The sequence below is a fragment of the Periophthalmus magnuspinnatus genome, chromosome 19 (assembly GCF_009829125.3).
Source record: "Periophthalmus magnuspinnatus isolate fPerMag1 chromosome 19, fPerMag1.2.pri, whole genome shotgun sequence".
In the NCBI taxonomy this organism is placed as follows: Eukaryota; Metazoa; Chordata; class Actinopteri; order Gobiiformes; family Gobiidae; genus Periophthalmus; species Periophthalmus magnuspinnatus.
The window spans coordinates 26140805-26160660 of record NC_047144.1 but is presented as its reverse complement, the minus strand read 5'-3'; the positions used below and the strand labels follow the sequence as shown (position 1 = coordinate 26160660).

Genomic DNA, 19856 nt, shown 5'->3' with positions numbered 1-19856 from the left:
ATTCTTTGAGCATAGACTGTTGCTGCACCTAGACCTGACCAACTGGAGGAGGCTTTTACCTATTTGCTTAGTTAACTCGAGGTGGCCATACAGTTTGCCATGTTCGAGAAAGACTGAATGGAACATGCAAACCCACCCACTGAATGGTGCAACATACCGTCTAGTGTTCTTTTTCTTTAAGGGTTGTAGAAGAGACATTTGTGTATACAAATCGTTAGTCTTCACTTCAAAACAATTGCGATTTCAAATGAAAAAAAAAAACATCGTCCATCCATCCATCCATCCATCCATTTTCTTCCGCTCATCTGGGGCCGGGTCGCGGGGGCAGTAGTCTAAGCAGGGACTCCCAGACTTCCCTCACCCCGGACACGTCCTCCAGCTCCTCCGGTGGGACCCCAAGGCGTTCCCAGGCCAGCCGAGAGACATAGTCCCTCCAGCGTGTCCTGGGTCTTCCCCGGGGCCTCCTCCCGGTGGGACATGCCCAGAACACCTCCCTAGGGAGGCGTCCAGGAGGCATCCTGAGCAGATGCCCGAGCCACCTCAGCTGGTTCCTCTCAACGTGTAGGAGCAGCGGCTCTACTCCGAGCTCCTCCCGTGTGACCGAGCTCCTCACCCTATCCCTAACGGTGCGCCCGGCCACTCTGCGGAGGAAGCCCATTTCAGCCGCTTGTATCCGCGATCTTGTCCTTTCGGTCATTACCCAAAGCTCATGACCATAGGTGAGGGTAGGAACGTAGATTGACCGGTAAATCGAGAGCTTCGCCTTCCGGCTCAGCTCCTTCTTTACCACAACGGACCGATACAGCGACCGCATCACTGCAGAAGCTGCACCGATCCGCCTGTCAATCTCACGCTCCATCCTTCCCTCACTCGTGAACAAGACCCCGAGATACTTGAACTCTTCCACTTGGGGCAGAGACTCACCACCCACCCGGAGAGAGCAAACCACCTTTTTCCGGTCGAGAACCATGGCCTCGGATTTGGAGGAGCTGATTCTCATCCCAGCCGCTTCACACTCGGCTGCAAACCGCCCCAGTGCCTGCTGCAGGTCCTGGCTCGAAGAAGCCATCAGGACAACATCATCTGCAAACAGCAGAGATGAAATCCTGTGGTTCCCAAACCAGGCCCCCTCCAGCCCCTGGCTGCGCCTAGAAATTCTGTCCATAAATATAATGAACAGAACCGGTGACAAAGGGCAGCCCTGGCGGAGTCCAACATGCATCGGGAACAGGTCTGACTTACTGCCGGCAATGCGAACACAGCTCCTGCTCCGGTCATACAGGGACCGGACAGCCCTTAGCAAAGAGCCCCGGACCCCATACTCCCAGAGCACCCCCCAAAGGACACCACGAGGGACACGGTCGAATGCCTTCTCCAGATCCACAAAACACATGTGGACTGGTTGGGCATACTCCCATGAGCCCTCGAGGACCCGATGGAGAGTATAGAGCTGGTCCAGTGTTCCACGACCAGGACGAAAACCACACTGCTCCTCCTGGATCCGAGGTTCGACTATCGGTCGGATTCTCCTCTCCAGTACCCTGGAATAGACCTTACCGGGAAGGCTGAGGAGTGTGATTCCCCTGTAATTGGAACACACCCTCCGGTCCCCCTTCTTATACAGAGGGACCACCACCCCGGTCTGCCATTCCACAGGTACTGTCCCCGACCGCCACGCGATGTTGCAGAGACGTGTCAGCCAAGACAGTCCCACAACATCCAGAGACTTGAGGTACTCAGGACGGATCTCGTCCACCCCCGGAGCCTTGCCACTGAGGAGCTTGCCAACCACCTCAGTGACTTCAGCCAGGGTGATGGACGAGTCCGCCTATGGGTCCCCAATTTCTGCTTCCTCCTCGGAAGACGTGACAGTGGGATTGAGGAGATCCTCAAAGTATTCCTTCCACCGCCCGACAACATCCCCAGTCGAAGTCAGCAGCTCTCCACCCGCACTGTAAACAGTGTTGGTGAAGCACTGCTTTCCCCTCCTGAGGCGTCGGACGGTTTGCCAGAATCTCTTTGAGGCCGTCCGATAGTCCTCTTCCATGGCCTCCCCGAACTCCTCCCAACCCCGAGTTTTTGCCTCTGTGACTGCCCGAGCCGCGGCACGCTTGGCCCGCCGGTACTCATCAGCTGCCTCAGGAGTCCCACGAGCCAACAAGGCCCGATAGGACTCCTTCTTCAGCTTGACGGTATCCCTTACTTCCGGTGTCCACCACCGGGTTCGGGGATTGCCGCCGCGACAAGCACCACAGACCTTACGACCACAGCTACGAGCAGCCGCATCGACAATAGAGGTGGAGAACATGGCCCACTCGGAGTCCATGTCTCCAACCTCCCCCGGGATCAGGGAGAAGCTCTCCCGGAGGTGGGAGTTGAAGACCCCCCTGACAGAGGGCCCCGCCAGACGTTCCCAGCAGACCCTCACAATGCGCTTGGGCCTGCCAGGTCTGTCCGGCTTCCTCCTCCGCCAGCGGATCCAACTCACCACCAGGTGGTGATCAGTTGACAGCTCAGCCCCTCTCTTCACCCGAGTGTCCAAGACACGCGGTCGGAGGTCAGATGACACGACAACAAAGTCGATCATCGACCTCCGACCTAGAGTGTCCTGGTGCCATGTGCACCGATGGACACCCTTGTGCTCGAACATGGTGTTTGTTATGGACAAGCTGTGACTAGCACAGAAGTCCAATAACAAAACACCGCTCGGGTTCAGATCGGGGAGGCCGTTCCTCCCAATCACGCCCCTCCAAGTGTCACTGTCGTTACCCACATGGGCGTTGAAGTCCCCCAGGAGAACAACGGAGTCCCCGGTTGGTGCACTGTCTAGTACCCCTCCCAGGGACTCCAAGAAGGCCGGGTACTCTGCACTGCTGTTAGGCCCGTAGGCCGACACAACAGTGAGAGACCTGTCCCCGACCCGAAGGCGCAGGGACGTGACCCTCTCGTTCACCGGAGTGAACCCCAACACGCAGCGGCTGAGCTGTGGGGCAATGAGCAAGCCCACACCAGCTCGCCGCCGCTCCCCGCGGGCAACGCCAGAGAAATGGAGAGTCCAACCCCTCTCAAGAAGTTCGGTTCCAGAGCCCAAGCTGTGCGTGGAGGTGAGGCCGACTATATCTAGCTGGTAACGCTCAACCTCCCGCACAAGCTCAGGCTCCTTCCCCCCCCAGCGAGGTGACATTCCACGTCCCCAGAGCTAGTCTCCATGTCCGGAGATCCGGTCGTCGAGGTCCCCGCCTTCGACTGCTGCCCGGATCTCTCCGCACCCGCCCCTCATGGCTCCTCCCGCAGGTGGTGGGTCCACGGGAGGACGGCCCCACGTCGTTTCTTCGGGCTGGGCCCGACCGGGCCCCGTGGGGAAAGGCCCGGCCACCAGGTGCTCGCTGCCGAGCACCCACCCCAGGCCTGGCTCCAGGGTGGGGCCCCGGTAACGCCAGTCCGGGCGACCTAACTGGCCTCGTTGTTACTCTATTCATGATGGGCTTCTGAACCGCTCTTAGTCAGACCCGTCTCCGAGGACCTGTTTGCCATGGGTGACCCTACCAGGGGCATGAAGCCCCCGACAACATAGCTCCCAGGATCATTCGGGTGCTCAAAAAAAAACATCGGTTTGAGAAAATTTTAGCTGGTGACTGAGGTTTATTCACGTACTCTCGTTTAGTTTAGAGCATTCGGTGCTCTGGTGTAATTATCCCCAGCAGGTGCAGGAGGCAGTGACGGAGTTTGCTGGAAGCTCGTTGCAAAACAGAGAACACGTCTTTCATCCAGTGCTGAGGTTGAGTCAAATGTAGGCCATAGACATGCTCAGATGGTCGTGCGGAGCCACCCACTGCGCTCTGTGCAGGTGTGATGCGGATGGGAGGAGAGAGGCGCCGAGCAAGCACCTTAACTCAAATGGTGACACGGCGAGTTCGGGAGGTTATCAGCAGGATACGGCCCCGTTCCACAATCAGGTCATTGTGCCACTGTATTTGGTGGCACAGTAACCTCATGGACCTGCTGAGACTGGAAATGAAAACTCTCAACTCTTAATTTTTTTTTTCACCATCCCAAGCCTTCACCCTCGATACACTTATGCTCGTACATTCTGCTTTGCCGGCGCACACGCATTCACCACCGAAGCCTTGCGATGTCTCTGTCTCCAAGAGGTACATGTTGTTCAGTTCTGATGCAAAGTATGCTCCCATTCATGTTTGTAAAATGACGGCATTCACAAGCATCATTACAAAGAGAGGACGCCTACTTTTCACCTACTTTTGAGGCCATTCAAAGCAGCAAAGTGCAAAAGATTCAGTTTCAGAATTTTTCGCTTGTTCAGCAGAAACACCAGTATCGGTTATACTGTGAAGGGGTACTACATGGTCAGCTACATGGTTATTTTGGGAAGCCATAGCCAACATGACTCAAAAGAATTAATTATATATGTATAATCATTATATTGTAGCATTCTGGTGTAAGAAAACACTCTGAACACACTGCAGGCCATAATAAAAGATGTCAACTCTGAACCAATCACAAACTATCAGACCTTCACAATATTATTAAAAATGTAATGCACTTTTTTGGATTCTTATAGACTTTTTAAACTCAAATTAGGAACAATAGGATGTTTCATCATCGATTACAAACCCTGATGTGAAAATATAACACTATCAGTTGTAAAAGTAGCATTACCTACAATTTACACCAAAGCACTGTTTTTTATCAACCAGTCAGACAATCTACACCAGCAATTTTATACACACACTTCAACAGGTGTAACTGTGGCAGACATGGCTTAGATTAGGTTGGAATTCAAATTTTTCAGTGTCAGTGAAGCATCTCCAATAAGAGCAGCACAAACTGTAATTGCAATAGTAAAAGTAGTAAATCTTTATGCAAAACATCTTTTGTAAAGACTTCCTTCCATCTGAACATCAACAGCCTCTAGCCTGCTTGAAAGTTTTCTTTGAAAATCCTACAAACTAACAAAATAATTAAACATACCAATATCCAAACATACCAAATACCTGTGGTAAAATTATTTTCAAAGACAAATTAGGCAGAGGGTTTCCAAAGATGTATACCACACCGATTGTCCCCAAGCAGAAGCACTGGGTCACTCTGTCCTGCACAGCGCCCGAGTTTCGACTTGATTAGAGCATTAGTGGACTGTTTGGGTCAGAACAACCATCTCCTGTTACTGAGATGACAGGGCACCATGCACCTCAAACAGCCTACCTGCTGTATGCAACTGAAAAATAAATAAATATATATATTAAAAAAAACAAAAAAAAACACGAAGCATCCTCCTCCTTGCATACTATTCTTAGGAGAGGTTAGTCCAGGTCCAGGATGTAGGTGGAAAGGTGTCTAATACAGTGGTTCTTAACCTGGGTTCGATCGAACCCTAGGGGTTCGGTGAGACAGTCTCAGGGGTTCAACGGAGGTCAAGGCACATTGGTGAATTGAGACACAGCCAGAGTGAGTGGCCAGAGTGATACCCCAGCATTGACTGGGAGGATCCCGGCGACAACTACGCTCTGATTGGACATCTTCGAGGGACCATGGAAGCACATTACCGTAATGACAGTAACATATTTAAAGAGCCCCATGCCTCTGCTTTGACATGCCGTTTGAATTTACATGAGAGCACAATTGGTTGCAAAGTTACGGTGTGTGTTAAAATGTTAAAAATAATACATAGCATAAATACAGTAAGTTCATTATTGGAATACATAAAGTTAAAAATTTAAATCATTTCACTGTGGTAGTATTAAAAAAGGTCATGTCTTTGTGAAAAGGTATGTATGTAATTTGTTGTGAGTTCATTTATTGTATTGGTTTTATTCTTTGAACACAGTGATGTTAATGCACGGTTCATTTTGTGCACCAGTAAAATATACATATGTCTTGAATTTGAAAAAAATCATATTTTATTTTTCAATAAAGAAGGGTTCGGTGAATATGCATATGAAACAGGTGGGGTTCAGTACCTCCAACAAGGTTAAGAACCACTGGTCTAATACAATCATCGCAGGCTATTTATTTATATATTTTCTGTAATAATTGATAAAATTAGGTTAGAAACAATAGAAGAGAAATGTCATGATAGACACTTTTCTATCACCCCCATGATATGTATCGTCATATCGCCTAGCACTAAGTGAAGCCTAAGATGACACTGTGGTGTAATATATACACACACACATATATATATATATATATATATATACACACACACACATGCATATATGTGTGTGTGTGTGGGGGGGGGGGGGGGGGGGGGGGGGTGCTATTTTAGTAACAATCATTGCAATTGTGATTAGATTGTCCATTAATGTTTGTTGTACAGATTTAAACTTTAGGGTTAGCTGTTTTTTTGTTTATTTTTCTTTATGCAGAATAATGCAGAATATCTTGTTTGTGAAGGAAATTATGGTACTTCAAATATTGCAGTCTTTGTGAATTGAGTCCAAATTGTGGTTTTGTTTTTGACAACTAATCTTGCAGGCCTGATAAGGAAGTGAGTTGAAAAAAAAAAACAACCCCACATGACATAACACATATGAGTGAAGGGCAATAGTCCTCGTACGTTAGTTGTTCATTGGGGCGATGGTGTATTAATTGACCCAAAGTTTGTATTAGTAATTTAGGTTAGATTATAAGGATTTATATGGGACAACAGTAAAAAGCAGAAGTTGGTGAGTTTTTTGGTATTTATATGTAAAAAGGGTCACAAGTTTAAACTGTCTTTATATAAATACATTTTTTCCTAATACTTTTTTTGCATAAATAGTTATTTTTGCATGAACTCCCATGCAGGTGTAGTCTTGTAGCTTGGGTCAGAAACATCGAGATATGTTTTGAGAGCTTTTACCACACCCCATTTTCCTTAGTCGACCAAGAATTTAGTCAATTACAGCCCTAAACTTAAAAAAGTTTACACTTGCACTTCTTTCATTCAACTACACAATATCAGAAAGCAGATAAGATTGCAGTAAACATTTCTGGATGATTGCCAAAATACTGCATACTTATAATTTGTAAAATAAAAATAAAAATATTTAAAAATCTAATTCAAGTTGGGCAATAAAGCAGGCCTCTAAAACCCTGATAATATAACACATAAAAGCCAATTCACACACTTAAGTCTGGCCTCCCTTGTGCCAAGCTCCTGAGGAGAAGTGGAACACAGGTCATTTTCTTTGTGATTAGAAGGATGTGTTCTCATGGGGTGATAGTCCCAGTAATGTCAGATGAGTCACTGCTCAAGGTTAGACAACAACACTGCTGAACTGCTGAACAAAAATGACTCACCAATAAAGTCTAGTTAGTCTAACATTAAAATGAAAGTTAAACCAGCAATGTGAGAGCACAGTCAATTACAGCAATTTCCCAATTACAATCATGTTCAACAAGGATGTGTAGTCAGTGTTGTATAGTGCATGTGTTTTTTTTCTTAACAAACTCAAATGCCTGCAATGTAGGACAAAAGAAAATAAACATGTAGCGTATTTTCCGGACTATAAGTCACACTTTTTTTCCTAGTTTGGCCCGGGGTGCGACTTATATTCAGATGCAACTTATATGTGAACTTGTACCATTGAAAATTTAAAATTTCAACATCACGGTAATTTAAAAGACATCTAAGAAAGACTGAACAAAAATGCCCCCTAAAAGAAAATTGTATTCCGCTGGGTCTAATGACAGCCACAGAAGTTTTTCAGAAGTGACAGTGAAGATGAAGAATTCAATGGATTTAGTGATTTGGAGTGAGATCCAGAGTAAACTTGTCAGCTTGTTTTTTTTCTGCTTTATTTATCTGATTAACTGTTAATATCTTACGTTAACAAACCAGACACGTGTTCAGTTCTGTCTATGCTTCATGTAGCTGAATAAATATAAATGTGTTACGTTAGCATGCTGTACTGATATTCAGCCTATTGTTCTCTATTTTATTGTTATTATTAAAACTTGCCTTTAAAGATACAATGTCTGCTCTTGGTCTTGGATTTTGGAAAATAAATTTCCCCAAAAAATGCAACTTATAGTACAGTGTGACATTATTATGCATTTTTTGGCTGATGTGTCTTATACTCCGGGGCGAATTATAGTCCAGAAAATACGGTATACAGAATTATTATTTAATTTAATTATTTCTATGATGTCCTCTGCAGAGAGCTAACTATCTTAAATTATTATCATCTGGGTAAAACTGCAGTTTAATTCTTGTCTCTATAAAAAACTGAACAAACCACACCAAATTGTTGCATACTTGATACTGATTTCACTACCACAATTATAACGCAACACATTTTGGACAAAATAATAAAGATTTCAACACTAGCAAATAGTAGTTTCTTAACCATGACAGTGACAATAAATGCATTCTATTCTATTCTATTCTATTCTATTCCATTCTATTCTATTCTATTCTATGTGATGTCAAACTACTTCTGATGTATATTAAGACCATCTAAAACTATTCAGGAAAAATATATCTTCGTATTTGCATTTGCATACGGATCAATATTAATTGAGTGACTAGTCTATAGGCCTGCCATGATAATTACTATAGCCAGTTATCGTTCAATAGATGACAGGAGGAACAAAAATTTTTGGGGGGGCTAATTTTTATCGTGAGTACTTTTCCTTTGTGCTAGTGAAAAAAAGTTATTATTCCGAATTTTGTATTTCTGTCCTATGATGAGATTTGAGCTGTAAACGGTTGAATTATGAACCTCTATGACACATTATAGATACAAAATAACTACTTAAGTGCTGCATTCTGTTATATATTTATTGTAGTTAATATTTTTTCAACAATATTGTACATTTAAAATACTTTTTGGGGGATAATTCAGCAATATGGTTTGGTTTCAATATTACCGTTTATCACCTATACATGTACTTCGACAATATATCGCACTAAAGAAGAACGATTAAACTCTAAGCCATCACAAGGTTGGTCTACAAAATACATGACTAGATGACATAAATATAGGACTACAAAGGAATAGGAACAAACAAAATATTGGAAAAAGTTCAACACAGTTCAACGTTTCTTTTTATAGACATAGACAACGGACGTGTATAAAAGGAGGCTGATGAGGTGTGCCCTGATTAGATGGACAAATGATTCAGGAACGAGGGAACCATGGTACAGGTGCTCTCTTCCCCTGCACGATACTGATTGACCATTGTGCTTCCAGGTCACAGGATAAAAATAACTGCTATTTCAATTGCTCCCAAAAAGTCAAATGCAATCAATGCCTCTTACAGTGCATACAGCAAACAGTGACCACTTTGCTAGGCCTGTCATGATAATTACTATATCGACTTATCGTTTAATATGCAAAAGCTGGAACAAAATATTTTCTTTGCACTACTAGGAAAGTTTTAGTAAGCTTAGTTTTTTTTTTATTAATTTTTTAATGATATTGTAGATTTAGAATGTTTTTTGCAGCTTAAATTTCTTGGGTTGTTGTGTCAGTGTCATGAATTAGTTTCAATATTATTGTTTATCGTCGTTCAGCAATATGTCGAACTTTAAAATATGTTATCATGACAGCCTTACAGCCTTACAAACAGCGGGGCGCCACGTTCTAAATAAGAGGTGGGCCGTGTGAAAATGAGAGACCCTGAATAGGCCTGTCACGATAGTAAGTAAGTAAATTTTGAAACTTTTTTATGCCACTGACACAATAACAATAAAGCAGGATAATTCCACTAAACAAATATAAAATATAAATAAGTATACAGAATGATTTAAAAGCCTGAGCTGCAACAAATAAATAAGAGAATAAACCTATAATTTGCCATAGAAATTACTTTTTCAATCCTATGCAGCTCAGATATTTTTGTATTACAACAAAAGTAACAAAAATCTCACTACTTGTATAAAGAAACTGTACACACAATAAATATTGAGCCCCAAAATCCAGCAATCACTTATTGAATGATATAGTCACTATAATAATCCATCACCCACAGTGTTCGGCTCCAGTCAAATGAAGCTCGTTGAGGCTAGCAGTTATAGGGGCCAATTTGGAGCCAAGTTCCATATTTGGAATTCTGACCAGTAATGTCACAGCAACCAAAAAGCCAGTCCGGAGCGAGGCTGTTGAAGGTAATGTACTCTTCCCGCCTGCACCTCTGGTTTAGCTGGGAGCAATTTGTTATTAATGTTCATATCTTAATTTACGGACAAAATACCTAAATAAAAATACCAGGATGATGTAGAGCAGGGGTGCTCAGACATTTTCAGTATGTGAGCTACTTTTAAAATGATCGCGTCTGAAAGATCTACCACCTAATACAAAAATGTTAAACATATATTTATTTGTAAATGTATTATGAATTCTTACATATACAGTGCATTTTGATGTACCTTGCACAACACAATTGAACTTCTTACATGTTTATAATTACTTGAATGATGATTACTGCTCTGATGACTTGCACTGAATGGAATCAGTGAGGGATGCATAGTTCGGGCAGTAGCTTCTGACAGCCAGGAGTAAAATTGCATTTTTCGTTTGAAAGCGATAACAGAGCTAATCATGTTGATTACGGTTTTGTCTTTTTTTATAGCCATAAAAATCATGTTAAACGAAGTATCAGAATTTACTGCATTTTTTCACATAACTACTTCTATTTTACACATCCATCCGTATTTTTTCTTTCACGATGATTTATGATGATTATTTGTGATTATTTATGTTTTTATTTGTATGATTTCAATGTCTTTCTTATTCTGTAAAGCACTTTGAATTACTTTGTGTACGAATTGTGCTATACAAATAAACTTGCCTTGCCTAAATGACTGGGAAAATCCCCGCAGCCCTCGCGCTCTCATTCGTCACCTTCGAGGGACAACAGAGGCAGATTACTGTAATGACGGTAAAATATTTAGATAGCCTCATGTCTGCGCTTTGAGACGCCGTTTGAATTTATATGAGAGCACGACTGGGCGCGGAGTTACGCTGCTGGAAAGTCCGCAACCCGCTGTATCTGCGACGATAGGATCCGACGCTATAGGGTTAAACTAACTCGCGCTTGTTTATGCGTGTGCAGCACCCATGATGTGACCTAGGGTCAGGTGTAATCTGACTGGTTGTCCTGTATATTAGTCATGTGACTGGACTGGACGTGATCTACCCAAAATGCCTTCGCGATCGACTGGTAGATCGCGATCGACGTAATGAACACCCCTGATGTAGAGCAAGTTAATACGAACAAGGCTCACTGCAGCAGTTACAGCAGAGTGGGAGGGGTGACAGTTTTTCACTGTAAAGGAAACTGGAGTCGATGGAGCTGGAAGGGCGCCCATGATCACTTCCTATTTGGAACACAGCGTCTCGCATGTTAGATATGTCCATTCATATATATACTGTACACCGGAATCTAAGGGAAACTATATGAACTCATATAACCTCCAGACAAACGTCAGTGGGTGAATGAAGTGCTTATACAAGCATATTTTTCAGTATTGAGCAGATAATCCAATTCTTAGGTAACATGATTCACTGCGCACTTACCACATTCCAGAACAGAGGATTGAAGATGATAGCAGCGACAGCCACACAAAAAGTTGGCTCAGTGAAGTCAATTAGTTTGAAAAGCCTCTGCAGTGGTGCCAGGTCCATCTGAAAGAAAAACAGGAAAATTAGTTCTCCAAACCACTCCACATCTCTCGCAGGCTGCAGATTTTAGTGCATATGACAGGTTAGACTACTAATTTCATAACATAATTAATTTCAGATTTGACTAATCTTGCATATTTTTTCTAGGTTTTAAAGTTTGGTTAAAGAAGACATATTGTGCTTGTATCTTCTATATACATATAATCTAAGACACACATAGATTTCAATGTTGATCTAAAATGACAAAAAAATGAAGATTACTCAAACATGCATGAATCACACGAAATGCAATTTTGAGGGAGTGAATGAGAAGAGGGAACAACTATAACATGGTTAAAAGCTCTAAAAAGTAGATTTTGGACATCAGCAGTAGACGTGACATATGTAGGCCCAAAACTTTTAGACCAATATAAATAAATGACAAATACAAACACCTTTATTTTCTTAAATGAAGGTTTAATCTGAAAGAAAAATGTGTTCCTTGTGCATAATTTGTGCATAAATTTTCAAGTGGCACCAAAACCCTTTGCGTTACTTGTGTAATAGGTATGTGACCTATTCTTACAAAAGTGAAGCCTCTCATATAGAATATATTTCTGTGTTTTCACAGTTTAGGCCCAATGACGCTTGAGATGAAGAGAAACAATGTGCGTTTATAAAGTTAATGGCCTCAGTTCACACCATAGTCGAAGGTCTCTGCTATCCTAGCCATACTGTATATTTTGTAAAAGTCCATTTTGATTTATTGTATTTTAATGCATGCCCTTATTTTTATTTGTATCAGACCACGGAAACCAGTTGGTAGTTTGTGAGGAGTATTACCAGTTAAAAAGCCTCCCTGCACAACAGCATGCTAGCTAGCTCACTATCTGTGAATGAAATGATGCTTTTATTTTTATCATTAATGAATTGTTTGTTTATATTGTGTTACAGACTAACCAGGTGTGATTGAGAAACTATAAGTCTGTTTAAACAAGTTGTAAAGTAATCAAGTCCTAAAGTGATTAAACTGAGTGAATAGTTGAGAAAGGTCAACAGATGAGTAACCTAAGATAACAGAAAGGCTGCGTGAATGTGGGGAGGGGTCTGGGATGTTGTTCTACTGACAGATAAGGAAATTGTTGGAATGTCAAACTGTTAATAAAAAGGCTGGTCTGAGAAGGAATGATGGAGAAGGCAGAGCAGACTTCATGGAAGCAAGTCCTTGCAGTTTCTTCTGTGCTCCTTCCCTCTGATCCTCTCTGATCAAAGTAAATAAGTCTAAACCTGTTTTGAGTCTTTATTGGTAAAACAGCGCGTCGAGAAGAGAGTTTTCTTGACACTATCACAAAGCTAACAGTCACTTTTATTAACATCGGAAGACATAAAACTAACAACCTATTAAATGAATTTAATTAAAACAAAGATAACCCAATTGTTTCATATGTAGAATACTTAAGTTTGTGGTATTGCTTTAATATTTATTATGCCTCAAAATTAGCATTAGTGTTAGCACTGAGACACAAACATCAAACACAAACAAGTGTATCCACCTTATTTTAGCTCTTCTTTAACATACTGTCAGTGGCACCCACCTGCAGCTCCCTGTCCACTGCCTGATTCTTAAATATGTATTTATTTTTAGCACTAATCAGCAAAAACCTCATAGACACTGATAGTGTCGGGTTATTGTGCATAGAGCTTAGTAGTTGCAGAAATTATAAACCACATTTTTAGGTAAAAAAGATTTCAAACTATATAAAAAGGTGCACTCACTGCATAACAGCATGACATGGATGGTCCAACAGAAAAGATCTACTTTGCATGAAATGATCCAATGCATTTCATCAACATAATCATTCATGCATTCATTGAAATAAAGGTAGGGATAGATGATAATTGGCAAAAACAAATATCTCAGTCTTTTTTTTTTTTTGGGGGGGGGGGGGGGTGTGAGTCCAACAGAAATGTGATAAAACATGTCTTTAAATGTATTAGTTGAGGTTAAAGTATCAAACACCTGTGAAATTAAATTAGAAAAACTAAAAAGTGCAGAAATCACTTCAATCACTTTATAATACTTATTTTCAAGTTTACAATATAAATTTGTTCCGTCCAAAGACATGCTAAAGAAAAGTGGCTTATAACTGTCAGTTCTAAATGATTACTTCTATCATTCTATCATTTTCTACCTTGTAAAATTTTAACCTGCGGAGAGTCACTGGCCCTATTTCATAAAGGAGGTTGAATTAACCCTGAGTTAGACCACTCAGAGTTTGCTCACTTTGAGTTTAGCGGAGGAGAGAAGCCACAATCAGTGGATCCCAGAAAAGGGGATTCACCATGGCAACGGTGATGAGGAGGAGACATGTGATATATTAAAATTCATTATATTATTTACACTTGTACTTTTGTAGCTCATTAACTACTATTTTACAACTTACAATTATTTTACACACCATAATTTTGCAGCACTTAAAAGACAGATAAATATTTGAGCATTTGGAGTGCTGTAACAAACTGTACTTCTTAACGGGACATTAAATGCATTTATCAAAATAAGGCAGCAATTCAGGTCACAACAAGTGAATTGATCTATTTGCTTGACATAAACCACATAAATTAACTTTATTTATTTATTTAAGTTAAATTAATAATGCATTAAACTTTGAACTGTACTTGTACGTCTGTGAATAGAAAAGTGGACCTGCTCCTTAAAAACAGTACCAATAATTGAATCAAAACGTTTCTTCTGAAAAACAATCATAAAACTACAATCTTACGTCTAGTCATCTGCTTTTATTTTGATAGGCCACTTCCGGTCTCCGCTAGCATAACACAGCCGTTAGCTCCAGTTCATTCAAAGCGTGGAAGTGTCTCGCGCTGTCGCTCTCACTGGAGGCGGACTAAACCGTGAGGTAAACCGCCTCTTCATCCCCGTGTTTACCTGGGAGTAGTCCACGTTGTTGATCCCTCCGCAGCACTCGAGCACACGTGGACTTTGCGACTGTCCGGTCCGTTGGCTGTCGTCGTTCATAAACCTCCAAAAGTAACGTTACCTTCACAACAGACGCACGAGCAGACTTTGACCCTGGCGAGTTTATCTCAAATAGACTAAACCGCGCTGTTATTTCAGAGATGAAAGTGCGTTAAACCTTATTATGATGCCCCGCTGCTTTGTGGGAAATGCAGTCAGTCAGTGTCACGTGAAGTATATCAGTATGCACGCATCATGGTATAACGAATTCATTTAAATCAATAAGACAATGGCCAGCCTGAAGGTTTGTTTACCTGCCTTCTTCTCTCCTTAAACCGTCCAGCGTACAGTCGGTTCACTAACGTTGTAGTCTCTAAAGCGCCACCTATTGACACTTTGTATATTAGGAGACAACTGTAGTCTATTGATGCACATTTTTATCTGAGCAAGAAAGCATCTGGCCTATACAATTTTAATAATGAATTATAGGAATGTCTTTCTTTCTCTGTATCAATCAAATTATTTTTAGGCCTATATTATTAGGATCTGTTGCATACTGGAATCCTGATGTGTCCTTAAGCAAGACACTTGCCACAGCTTTCCCATCTGGCAGTCAGCAATATTTCTTTATTTTTTAAATAAATGTATTCATTTAATGCAAGACATACAAACATAGTGGCCATACATATATAGTAGTCACAAGTGGTGGTAAGACATACAAGACATAACATGGTTTGTACATGTAACAGCTATTTAAAATTGTATGTGACAAGTCTGTGTTGTGTGTGTGTGTGACATTTGTGTGTGCAAATCTGAGTAGGGATCAAAGATCATTGAGGCACAGCTGCGATAGGGATCCTTACCCTGGCCTTAGAAACTGGGAGGTTTTGTCAAGCTCCTGAAGAAGAAAGAGTTTATGGTTTATGCAAGTTGGGAGAAGTGGAAAGTGAAGCTCTTTTTGTGTTACATTGTCCATTTTATGATGAATTTAGAAATCCTTTGCTTGATGAAATGTTCTCCCAATTCCCTGATACATTCTGGTACAACAAGATGAAATGGTTGTTTCATTCTAATGTTTATAAGTTGGCATAATTTTTTTGTAAAGCCTGGAAGAAGCGGCAAATGAGTTTGTTTAAATGAGTCCATTTTTTTTTGTTACACAGGTCTGGCAACTGGCCTATTGTATGTTGTTAATGGTGTCTTATAATAATATAATATAATATAATCTGCCTTTTTTGTATGCAAGACACAAAAATAAAATCAATCAATCTAGAAGTATGGGGAGGGAAAATTAAAGAGGTAATATTTGTCACAACTGAATCTGCCATATATATACTGAAGATACAGCAATCATATCGTACAATTGTCGTTTGCAAAATGGTTATAGTTGCAGGATTTAGCACTCAAAATGTGGAGCTCATTTTACTTTCTGATAAATGGCATAAACACTTTTTTTATTTTTTTATTTTGTCAATCAACAAAATCAACCTAACCTTGTTCATTAAAATCCGTATTCAATATGAACTGTTTTGCATTGTAGTAAAGGTCATTAATAAATTAGTCATATTGTAGTGTTCTGGTGTAAGGAAACAAACCATATTTCTTCTAGTTGTTTATTTTCTGAACACAAAAGTTACCATAAGCTGTAACCCACACCAAAACAAGAGCAAAACAACAGCAGTCCCAACTCACTAGAGCCAGTGTCCAAAACAGGCCAGGAACTGACCAACTGAACATTCACACTAAATTGTCGGCATGGCAACCAAGTGTCACATTAAAGTCAACACAAACAGCTACAAGAACAACAAAAGGTGTCAACTCTAAACGAAACACAAAATATTAGATTGTTACACTATTAATAAAGGCAAACCCTATTTAACAGTGCACCATGTAACTTAATGCCATGCTGTTGAACGTTAAAGACAAAGCAATAACATCCCCATATACAAGGAATTGTTATAATAAACAAATACTTGACACATTGCACTGTATATTCTCCACATACATTTGTTATTCTCCCTGCTCCTGTTATCCGATTACGTGCTGATCCTCCCCTGTGCTCTGTCTCTAGCTGTGTTTGGACCCCAGTGGCCAGCCCCATGCAGAGGCAGAGATGAGCAGAGCGTACCAGGCTGCGCACCTCTTGCATGTGAATCTCTCATCAGCTTACAGTGCCCAAGAGCCTCCCTCACCATGGAGCATCAAATAACATCTAGCCAGCAGGTATTAGGTCCACGAGTGCACCCATGTCTCCTCCACTGCAGACAAAACACAAAGACAATGACTTAAGCTATAAAAAATAATATTATGAAAGGAGAGCTGCGCTAAAGACAAATATATCAATGTGTTGGAATGGAAATGGAAAAAGGGAAAGTAGCAAGAGACTAAAATAGGACACATGAGGGTGACAGACTGTAAGTATTTCCAAAGTGGTGCAGTAAGAGATGCATAAAATGCAAAAAAGTATTGACTCTTCTAGTGTTATTTAAAGAAAACATATTGTGCTTTTGTCTGCCGTATAGTTATAATCTATGGCGCCCGTGAATCATTACATTTTAAATCACAATATTGATCTAAAATGACTTAATAAAGGAAACAAGTCCACTGACCTCCGTGTTAGAAAACTGCAGTGCCCAATGGGAGGTGACATTGCTTTAAATGCCATCACAATAAGGAGACAGCTGTCTGCCCCTCATATGGAGTATAGTTGAAACCAGAAGTTTACATACATTATATAAAAATACATATACACTTTTTTCACACTGTCTGACATGAAATTAGACTAAACATTTCCTGTTTTAGGTTACAGGTTCCTGCTTTGGATTACCAAAATTATTTGTATTTGCTAAATACTAGAATAATGAGAGAAGGATTTTTTTTTATTTATTTTTTTTGTTTTCATTACTTTCTTCAAAGTCATATGTTTACATACATTTCATTAGTCTTTGGTATCATTGCCTTTAAACTGTGTGACTTGGGTCAAACATTTTGGATTTCCTTCCACAAGTTTCTCACAATAGTTGGCTGGAATTTGGTCCATTCCTTCTGACAGTACTGGTGTAACTGAGCCAAGTTTGTGGCTGCCATTTTGGCACAGGCCAAAAACTGTGATGACCGCTCCAAAACATTAACTTTGTCCTTAAGCCACTTTACAACCAGTTTGGCAGTATGCTTATGGTCACTGTCCATTCGGAAGACACATTTGCCTCCAAGCTTTAACTTCTTTACTGATGTCTTGAGAAGACGCTTCAGTATTTCCACATAATATTCTCTCCTCATGATGCCATCTATTTTATGGAGTGCACTTCCAAACATAATGATGCCCATTATGGCCAAATACTATTTTTTTTGTTTTGTCACACCACAGGACATGTCTTCAAAAATAAGGTCTTTGTCCCTGTGTGCATTTGCAAACTGTAATCTGGCATTTTATGAGTAATGGATTCTTTCTGCAGAGTGTCCTTTCAGTCCATGTTGGTACATTCCTCGTTTCACTGTGGATAATAGCACACTCTTACCTGCTTCAGCAGCATCTTCACAAGGCTTTTGTTCTTGGGTTGATCTGCACATTTCAAACCAAAACATGTTAATCTCTGGGACAACCCATCAGCTTTCTGAGCGCTATGACCCCATGATTCCCATGGTCTTTATACTTGCATGTAATAGTTTGAACTGATGAACCTGGCACCTTCAGGCATCTCAAAATTGGATGGAGAATGAACCAGACTTGTGCAAGTCCATAATTCTCTTCCTGGTATTTTGGCTGATTTCTTTTGACCTTCCCATGATGTTACACAAAGAAGCAGTGTGTTTCAGGTGTGCTTCAAATACATCCACAGGTGTGTCTCTAGTGAATGATTGTCAATAAACCAGAAGCTTCCAAAGACATGGTATCATCTGGATTTTCGCAAATTGTTTAAAGGCATAGTACCGTAATCTTACTGTATGTAAACTTGTGACTTTGAAGAAAGTAATGAAAAATTGTCTAAAAAAATCATTCTCTCATTTTTCTTGCATTTACCAAATAGAAATAATTTTGGTAATCCTAATTGACCTAAAACGGCTAAAATTTTGTCAGATTTCATGTCAGACAGTGAGAAAAAAAAAAGGTGTACATGTCTTTTATGTAATGTATGTAAACTTCTGGTTTCAACTGTAGTGGCAAATCACAACACGTTGCAGATATTTTCTCACTAAAATGACTACACAAGGCTGCCAAATCCCACACATATCACTGATTAAGAAATTAAAATTTGAGAATGAAGTAAATGCAGAGCAGTGGGAGTGTACCGGTGGGTCGATCGGTGATGTCTTAAATACAGGAGTATAAAGATTACTCAAACATGCATGAATCACGCTAAATACAACTTTGAGTAAATGAGAAGAGAAAACAACTATAACATGGTTAAAAGATGTATACAGTTGATTTATCATATAATGGAAAAACAAATGAACATCTGGCATTTTATGAGTAATGGCTTCTTCCTAACGTTAGAACTAATTTCCACATCTAAGTGCAATGAGTTTGCAGTATTCTTTAATGACAAGGTTAAAAATGCCATAAATTCCACAACGCAAATAACAACCCTGCAACCACCTAGACACTTAGAGCTGACTCACTTTGCACCTGTAACTGACAAAACTGTCCAAGAGATTGTCACCAGTCTGAGTTCATCTAAATTTCTAAAGTCTGTTCTCAACAGTTTGCTGTCACCACTCACTCACATAGTTAATATGTCACTTCAATCTGGAACATTCCCAAGCGCTTTGAAAACTGCGGTTATCATGCCTCTCCTAAAGAAGAGCAGTCTTGACGCCACAATACTGAACAATTATCGACCGATCTCAAATCAAAGTCCTCGAAAAAGTTGTTTACCAACAGCTTATTAACTTCCTCGAAATGAACAACTCCTTTGATGTCTTCCAATCAGGTTTTAGACCCCACCACAGCACTGAGACTGCTCTTATCAAGGTGACAAATGACATCCGCCTGAACACTGATGCAGGCAAAGTCTCAGTCTTGATCCTGTTAGATCTGAGTGCTGCCTTTGACACTGTGGATCATGGGATCCTCTTACAGAGACTAGGGGACTGGGTGGGCATCTCTGGTACGGCACTAAACTGGTTCAAGTCCTATTTAGAAAACAGGGAGTACTTTGTTGAAATTGGAAAATGTATCTCAGATAAAATGTCCCTGACCTGTGGGGTGCCCCAGGGTTCAATCCTGGGACCCCTGCTGTTCAATCTCTACATGCTGCCATTAGGCCAGT

General features: G+C 40.9%; 1 protein-coding gene across 1 annotated transcript in view; it reads right to left on the bottom strand.

Moving 5' to 3' along the window:
- pemt (phosphatidylethanolamine N-methyltransferase) overlaps positions 1 to 14961 on the bottom strand; it is a 57950-nt gene extending 42989 nt beyond the window's left edge. The window contains exons 1-2 of the mRNA XM_033984759.2: positions 14557 to 14961; positions 11526 to 11633 (exon numbers count right to left, since the gene is read on the bottom strand). Coding sequence (XP_033840650.1) covers positions 11526 to 11633; positions 14557 to 14646 — 198 coding nt within the window. The 5' untranslated portion in view covers positions 14647 to 14961. The remainder of the gene's footprint in view (positions 1 to 11525; positions 11634 to 14556) is intronic.
- Between the last annotated feature and the right edge of the window lie 4895 nt (positions 14962 to 19856).